The sequence below is a fragment of the Carassius auratus genome, chromosome 40 (genome assembly GCF_003368295.1).
Source record: "Carassius auratus strain Wakin chromosome 40, ASM336829v1, whole genome shotgun sequence".
NCBI classification, from domain to species: domain Eukaryota; kingdom Metazoa; phylum Chordata; class Actinopteri; order Cypriniformes; family Cyprinidae; genus Carassius; species Carassius auratus.
Window position 1 is genome coordinate 20,533,745 of NC_039282.1, and position 9,004 is coordinate 20,542,748.

At 44.1% G+C, this 9,004-nt stretch overlaps 1 protein-coding gene across 2 annotated transcripts; it reads right to left on the minus strand.

Annotated features, from left to right (window-relative positions):
* Positions 1 to 2,525: 2,525 nt before the first annotated feature.
* On the minus strand, positions 2,526 to 8,468 carry LOC113058857 (SID1 transmembrane family member 2-like). Of its 2 annotated transcripts, XM_026227117.1 has the most exons (23): positions 8,320 to 8,468; positions 8,141 to 8,224; positions 7,573 to 7,672; positions 7,300 to 7,365; positions 7,127 to 7,220; positions 6,983 to 7,038; positions 6,824 to 6,835; positions 6,244 to 6,282; positions 6,092 to 6,169; positions 5,795 to 5,910; positions 5,644 to 5,717; positions 5,492 to 5,558; positions 5,335 to 5,408; positions 5,056 to 5,179; positions 4,862 to 4,979; positions 4,573 to 4,709; positions 4,268 to 4,376; positions 4,105 to 4,181; positions 3,985 to 4,031; positions 3,775 to 3,880; positions 3,539 to 3,649; positions 3,272 to 3,385; positions 2,526 to 3,203 (listed from the first exon to the last, which is right to left on the minus strand). In XM_026227117.1, exons 1-23 carry the CDS (start codon positions 8,338 to 8,340, stop codon positions 3,141 to 3,143), a joined length of 1,887 nt encoding a protein of 628 aa, XP_026082902.1. In that variant the 5' UTR covers positions 8,341 to 8,468; the 3' UTR covers positions 2,526 to 3,140. The 2 variants fall into 2 exon arrangements, with proteins under 2 accessions (XP_026082902.1, XP_026082903.1); XM_026227118.1 differs by lacking the exon at positions 6,824 to 6,835.
* Between the last annotated feature and the right edge of the window lie 536 nt (positions 8,469 to 9,004).

A 9,004-nucleotide genomic window follows, 5' to 3' on the forward strand; every position in this document is an offset into this window, starting at 1 on the left:
ATTTGATTGTCCTGTAAGTGTAACAGCAGCAATCACATGGCATTTGTAATAACATGTACATAAATTGTTTATTTGGTATTTGCCTACATTATGTATTTTAACAGTGTTATTATTAACCAATCATTATTGCCTCATTATTTTTTATATAATGCATTTTAAGCCATTTTAAAGGCTATTGATGGCTTAAGTCTGTTTTTATAGCAACCACAACAACAAAGATATTACAGTATATTAATACTTTGTGAATCATTTGAGTTTGGGGATCGCAAATAATTTGAATCAGTTCGGGAGTTTGGAGCGGGATCGCGAATCATTTGAGTCAGTTTAGGGATCGCAAACCATTTGAATCGTTCGGAGCGGGTTCGCGAATCATTTGAGTCAGTTCGGGAGATCAACGCGGGTTCGCGAATCATTTGAATCAGTTCGGGAGTTCGTAACGGGATCGCGAATCATTTGAGTCAGTTATGGGGATCGCAAACCATTTGAATCAATTCGGGAGTTCGGAGCGGGTTCGCGAATCATTTGAGTCAGTTCGGGAGATCAAAGCGGGTTCGCGAATCATTTGAGTCAGTTCGGGAGATCAAAGCGGGTTCGCGAATCATTTGAGTCAGTTATGGGGATCGCAAACCATTTGAATCAATTCGGGAGTTCGGAGCGGGTTCGCGAATCGTTTGAGTCAGTTATGGGGATCGCGAATCATTTGAATCAGTTTGGGAGTTCAAAGCAGGTTCGTGAATCATTTGAGTCAGTTTGGGAGTTCGGAGCGGGATCACGAATCACAAAAGATTTGCGCTCTTAAATTTTCAAATTGGCCATAATCTTTCGTTACTGCCAACTGGGGTGGCAGCAGGGGTAGATCCGCGGTAGATCCGCCCCTGCATATCTGAAGTATAGGGTGACCATCCTCGTTTTCCATTTTCACGGTTATTGGTTTCAAATTCACATACTTACTATAAGTGGGAAAAAAAAGGTAATACTGCTTGTAATACAGTAGTAGGCTACTGTGCACTTTATAACTAGGTATGATAAGATAGGATTTTTTGCACAGTATTAAACATCCATCTTTATTCAGCTTACAGTCACAACTCTGATAGTAATAATAATAATAAACAATTATACTTGCAGAAAGCACATACTTTGTGGTCAAAATTAGCCTAAAATGCAAAATAATAAGCCTGACTAGGGGTAATAAAGATAAATTACAAACGCATAAACATGGAAAAAAATCATTTAAAACGGTTGTATTTACTGTTTGTGAAAATGTTAAATACAGAATGTAAAAATTTGTTAAATACAGTTTCATTTATAATATTTTATCATTTTTATTTTATTTTTAGTGTTTTTGTAAAGTCATAATTTTGTTATAATCCTGTTTTGATCTGTTTAATATTTGCAATAGTTACCGTTTACTTTTCATAGTGAGATTCTTGGACAATTGCAGTCCTATTGATAAACTATGATAAGTTTTAAACCCTTAAAATCCTTAAACTTCACCGTAATAATTATGGTATTAATACATGGAAACCGTGAGATTTGAGTGATATTTTGATCACGGGAATGCCCTTGGTTTTAATTTCAGAAATCTGGTCACCTTACTGAAATATCAAAAAGACAAGTTTGTTTTAAGAAAAATCGCCTTTTAGTCACAAATGAAAATAAATTCAAAACAAGTTTATACCTTTTTATAATGACCCTCTCGTTATAGTAAAGTTAGTCAGTTTTTAATGTTCGAATGGATCACGTGACAAAGACCGTTAAACTGGCTAGCGGAGCGCGCGAATCTTCAGGGAGCTTCGTCTGAGGTAAGGATCTTCTGGCCTCAAACTATAAAAAAAGAAATATAAATTAACCTTATAACTGTCACACTAAGAAAACATATCTATATTTATTGGTACAATTGTGTTCCTGGTATCACATTGAGCAACTTTTAAATACATAAGTGGTCGACTCGACGTCCATAACACGTCGCTTAAAGATTTACATGAATCGGAATTATGTATAAATATAAAAAGACAACACAGGTGCTCATATTTGAGGTCTAGTCATCTCCGCTTCCCTCACTAATGATGTTTTGTGTGATCGATTATCGGTTTTATTTATACGTTATTTAACGTTTACGTTAAATGGCAGAATATGTGTGTGGACGACACGTTTGTTACGGGTTCAACGTGGCCACGAGCTTATAACGTCACATAACCGTAACATACTCTAATTTTGGTAACCCAGTCCGAGTTCAGATACAGTAAAGTTGTTAATATGAACTCTAAATATTATGTTCTGACCCATACAGTCTATGATTCTGACTCGCATGTTCACTTGTTACCTGTTTATACTTCAGCGCATGCGCAGAGCGTCCGTCACGCGTTCAGAACCTCAGCTACAGTGAATGTAATTGTATATTTTAACTGGAAAACCTACACCTACAGATGTCAGAAGATCACTTAGCAAACATTTAGTAAATATCCAACCTCGTCCACGTCTGTTCCTGAAACGTAAACATACGCAATAAATAAACACACGGAAAATGGATGCAAACATGCATCATGACTGCTGTATTTTTGAAACTAATTGAAAGAGTCGTCTGATTCAAGCATTTAGATGCAGTTTTTGTGTGTTGATGTTGTTGTCTCAGGTCTACAGCACCCTCTCAATCAGATTGTTTTGGTGCATGTAAACATAAATCAGTTGTCCATTAATGTCAAGTTTCCTGTCCATGGTAATCATAAAGCACAAGGTTTACACGACCGAAAACAACCGTAAAAAGTCTTTATTCGGTAATCATTCCATTTGTACTCTGTAAAACCCACTCTGTATTTGAGACGGTGAAAAGTTGATTTTCTCAGATCAGAATCATCTTTATATGAGTGAAGCTGGGCTCGGATCACAGAAGGCCACAGACGCACACAGACGCAGAGAACAGTACAGAAATGCATTGAGATGTGCAGAGCAGGTCTGAAGCGATGAACATGGGCGGAGCTATGGCAGTTTGACTGGCACATTCACTGTCCTATCAGCATTAGCTCCTGTATGAGGCTCCTCCCACACCGCCACTGACTGGCAGGTAAACATATTCAGGTAGCAAGGCCTCTCATTGGCCGACACCCCCCAGTGCTGCTCTGTGATTGGCTAGTATCGGTCCATCAGAAGACGTAGATTTTGTCTCGTTGAACCGTGTCGAGGTCGTCGTCCATCGTGAGCAGGACCTGAGACAGAGGGGTGTTTAGCTGACATGATTTTTAGTTCTTGAGTCTGACTGATGTTCTGGACTCACCAGGAAGGATCCGAACATAGCGATGGAGGACAGGAAGTGCCAGATGTCGTGATCGTCAAAGAAGGAGAGCAGGATACACTCACGGTTGTGCTCACGAGACTCCGCTGGAGTTTTCTGGAGACACAGAGATTGGTCAGCATCACTGCACACAAGTAACAGTTACTGACCGCTGCTCAGGGACTTCATCTAACCAATGGGAAGTTGAGCTTTTGAATACACTATATATTCCCTATTGTGTGTGTGTGTGTGTGTGTGTGTGAGGCACACCTGCCATGTGCTGAGCCCCTGTAAGAAGAAGAAGAGAGCGAAACCCCAGACCACAGCGGTGAAGAGAACACACACCAGAGCCAGACACTGGATCCTCTCTCCGCTGCGCAGCTGCACACAGGACAAACACACACACACACACACACACTCCTGAATGAGTCAGAACACAGATCAGGACCGGATCTGATGAACCCTGCCACAGGAAGTAGATGATGATGTCATCACGAGAGCAGCACCTTCATTATGATGTAGAAGGTGAAGTAGAGCAGCAGGTTACAGATGGCGATGGCCAGCAGGTACGAGGCGAAGTCATTGGGTCGTTTGATGAGTCCGTACGCCGCCCTGCACACACACACACACACACACACACACACACACAGGGGTCAGGCGTTTGCTCGTATCATGTGACTGCGAGAGATGTGAGATGATGATGATGTGTTACTCACAGAGACCAGTTCACAAGGTTTCCCATCACCAGCAGAACCATCCGATCCTACACACACACGTCAGTCAGAGTTTCACTGAGACAGCTGCGTGTGTGTGTGTGTGTGTGTGTGTGTACTCACGATGTACATGGGTCCACTGCACTGCTGAATACAGTCTGTGTAGATCACATACAACATCCTGCGCAAGATCCCCGAGTCTGAAACACACACAGCATCAGCCTCTACTGCTGAATATGTCAAGTGTGTGTGTGTGTGTGTGTGTGTGTGTGTGTGAGTGACTCACTGAGTCTCCAGCGGCCCATGTAGTAGAGCTGTGTGCTCAGCAGCATTGTGGCCAGGATGTGTATGACAGAGAAAACGATCCAGAACACGGTGTTACCCTTACCAAACACCTGACACACACACACACACACACACAGGTTAGACTTGTCTCAATTATGACCTTTGACCCCTAAACTAACCCTCACACCTGCATAAGATTAGACTGAAATGTAAACATGATTAGACTGATTTCTGAGCTGAAACACTTGGATCCAGGTGTGTGTGTGTGTGTGTGTGTGTGTGTGTGTGTGTGTGTGTGTTTCTCACCACCCCCAGCACAGAGAAGAATATGACGGCAGCCAGACAAGCGTAAGCGGAGTACGCACTGGCGTTGATGTCCGGGTGTCTCTTCTGATACAGCTTCAACATACACAGTCCAGCAATCATGTACATGAACGACGTGTCTGAAACACACACACACACACACACACACACACATCAGGGATTCCCTATTTATCTGTGCATGTTTTGACCTCGTGATTCATAACCTAGTTCCAGTGAATCACAAATCACCAGGTCACACTGTCTGCGGGACTCGTAGATCACACACACTCACCGAACTGGAAGTTGGTGTAGTTGGGACAGACGTGGTAGCAGGCGCTGAGCAGCCCCTCCATCATCAGAGCCGTGCCCATGGCGTAATACAGGCCGAAGTGTTTGGGGATGCCACACTCCTGAACACACACAGCGGATCAGAGCCTGTGTCTGAGTGATGTGAGGCTAGTGTGTGTGTGTGTGTGTGTGTCTCACCAGCGCTGTGCTGTCGTTACGCTCGAGCGCTCGTTTGTGAAGGATGTCCCTCTGCAGGATGATGAGCAGGAACAGCAGTCCCAGCAGCACATAGCCCAGGTTACTCAGGATGTTATTGAAGGAGCTGAGCACGCACACACACACACACACACACACGTACCACTTTAGACTGTTTTGTACCCACTATTTACTTTCAACATGCCTGATATACACACATACTCACACACACACTCCCTCGCAAACACACACTCGCACTCTCACACACACACACACACACACCTTAGAGCTCCAAGAGGGTGTGCACACAGGAAGTTATAATAGCAGATGTCTTGGTTTCCAGTGACATTTACAACCTGTCAGAAAACACATCACAGTCATCAGGGAGACAGAACACGCATGACATACACACACACACACACACAGAGAGAGTCCATACCGTCTGATAGGTGATGACCAGCTGAATGACAGGAAGAGCGTAAAACACGGCGATCGTAACGATGTTCCTGCAGAGAACACACACACACACACACACACGGTCACTGGAGGTAACACACACTTCCTGTCCTGAGCCGTGTGTTTGACACTCACCAGAAGTAGATCTGGTATTTCTTGCTGAGGATGCGTTTGTCTTTACGAGAGAGATCCGAGACGCACAGGAACTTCTGTGAAGGACAGAGCACCGTAAACACACACACACACACACACGGTTATAGATGTGTGTTTGGGGTAGTTCGAGCACCTTCGTACGGACGATGTTTTTGTCCGAGTCGATGTCGACCAGCGTGTCGTAATCGTCCTCTTCCACTGAACTCAGAGACTCCTGCCGACTGCGGGCTACACTCTCTAAAGAACGATCTAGAACACACACACACACACACACACACACACACACACACTGATCAGATTCAGATTCAGAGCATCAGGACTGAGGGACATCATTCATTACTTTCCATGTGGAATATTTCTGCAAATAGGGCACATGATTTATGTGTGTGTGTGTGTGTGTGTGTGTGTGAGTGTGTGTGTGTGTGTGTACCCATGCATCCGTAGTTCCCATCGGTCGACGCTAAACTGTCAGTAACAGCTTCAGAGCTCAGTGTGCTGCCGTTATCAGCTGGAGAAACACAGACAGATTACACACATCTGACACAGAAGAATCAATCTGACTGAAGACTTTCACAAACTCACCAAATGAACCGTATTCATACGGAGACACTGAAGCCTTTCCTGAAACACACACAGTGTTAGACAGATGCTTGTGTGTGTGTGTGATGTGCTTCATCTAAATCTTCAGAACTGAATATTACACACAGTTCATTTACTTACAGGAGTGACTCCACATTTAAACTAAATCCACTCAGAACTGATCTGAGCAACTCTTAACTGTCTTTAATATTTCAGACACTGCTATCATTCATGTCTCTCTCGACAGAGATCAGCAGATCGTTCAGCAGTTCACTCCTGTGTGTAAACGAGGCCGTCAGGCCCAGAAGAGAAACAGCAGGATTCAGTTCACTATTCGCCTCTAAACAGGAGTGTGTTAGTGTTAGGGTTAGTTTACAGCAGTGATGTCACAAACACAGGCGCACAGATCAGAGAGTCAGTCAAAGCTGGAAGTGAGTATAACACACACACACACACAGACTCATTCACACACACACACACACACACAGACAGACAGACAGACACACACACACACACACGCGCGCACACGTGAGATAGCATGCTAATAAATCAGTGTGTCAGTAAACACACACACAAATCTTACCCAAGAGAGATGCTAAACAAAGATGGTGAAAAGAGAATAGAAAAGAAAATAATAAAAACTTTAATAAAGTCACTCATTACATTGAGACATTAATAACTCTGGGATCCAGATTAATGAATAGATAACAGCTAACGCTCCTACAGGTGTGTGTTCAGTTACCTGTCTCTGCAGGTGAGGCGTCAGCGTTCAGAAGCCCCTCCCTCTTCCTGTTCATCCTGAGAGAGACAGAATGTGATTGGCTGTCATCATGAAAACCACTGATTCACTGGCATCAGTTTCAGGTTCAGAGCAGCAGTGTCGTACCTCTTACTCTCCACACACGCCACCAGGAACGTGAGCAGATAGAAGGACAGGAAGATCCCCAGACAGAAGAGCATCCCCATCACATACACCTCCGCTAGAGAGCAGACAGAATGAATGGATGAACTGATGGAGGGATGAAGGAACGACTGAGTGAATGTGTAGTGTGGGCTCACAGTTAATGGCAGGAGAAACAATCACATCCAGAGTTTTACTGCGATTCCCAGCATCTAGCAGCTCATCTGAGGAGACACACACACTCACGTCAAACATGGATTCTGACTGGCTGCAGTACTATAACACTGATCTGATTGGCTGCAGCAGAGTAACCCAGTGCTCTGATTGGCCGCAGCAGAGTAACCCAGTGCTCTGATTGGCCGCAGCAGAGTAACCCAGTGCTCTGATTGGCTTCAGCAGAGTAACCCTGTGCTCTGATTGGTTGTACTAACCGGGTAAGAGTGGGTAGAATCGCAGTGGTCCTCCGCACGCCTCGTCTTCAGTCTTCACCACCACCACCACATAGAAACTGTTACTGGGGAAATCCTTCCTCTGAAACACACAATAATAATCACAGTGCACTGATTCTGTCTGCTCGGGTCAATCAAATGGATACATAAACATTTCAACAGTTTTATTAAACATGCTATTAGACACTGAATGTGAGGTAAAAGCTAAAAGCAGTAATCATTACAGTCATGTGACCTTTATCAATGCATGGAGCCAGCTGCATTTAGAGCTAGTTTGAGGTTATCAGACTTACTCTTCAGACTCAAAGTGCCCAATCTACCTGTTTCTGACCGACTTTAAAAAGTTAAGACCAATCTTGAAGAAAACAAATGAGATGACTAACTTTTTAAGACCAGCCTGAGACGTCTATGTGACCGGCCCCTGATAACAGCTTCAGGGATGATTCGGTGACAGAAAATTATATTAACTTGGTTTTAAAACAGTTGTGTCATGGAAAGTCCTTGTCATGATAGACGTGTGTGTGTGTGTGTGTGTGTGTGTGTGTGTTACCTGCACTGTGATGGCAGCTGTGGTGGTCATCGTCTGATACATTCCAATAAACGCCACATTATTATCCAGATCATAAACCGGACACTGGACAGATTGAGAGAGACAGATCTCACCACATACACACCTGACTGACTGTGTGTGTGTGTGTGTGTGTGTGTGTGTGTGTGTGTGTTTCTCACCTGGATGTCCTGTATTGACATGACTGAGCAGGGGAAGTTCTTCTGTGAGTTCACCTTCACGATCACTGTGTCCACACCATCAGGAAACACATACTTAAAGAACTGCACACACACACACACACACACATTACACTCCTACTGAGTGTGACGGTGACCCCTGCTGGTCACCAGAGGTCAGCTGTGCTCCTGCCATCATCTAACCTTTCTTTCTTCAGAGGAACACACAAGAAGATATTTTGAAGAATGTCTCTGTGTTTTCTGGCAATACAGTGCACTTTCTCCTTTTTTTTCGGTGAAAAGGAAAATAATTCTCTAATGTTTGGTTGATCTGTGTCTGTGATTGTGCCACGGCTGTGTCTAGCCCTGTATTCATTCATCACGACCCATCCGCTCACATCACAACGATGATTTCATGAACACACTCCGAGCTTCTCTTCAGTAGTGTAGCTGCACCTGTTACTCAGTTCCTACAGGAGCAGGATGTCAAACACACACCTGTTTGCTCTCTCTCTCTCTCACACACACACACCTGTGCAGAGAGTGTGTGACGCTGCAGGACGCAGATCAGAGGATGTGCATCAGTGACTGCTCTGAGATCAGCGGCACACACTCACTGACCCGGATCTGTGACCGAGGAAACTGATCTGAAATCAGCGCTGTGAATCTGAGCAGATACAGTCCTCAG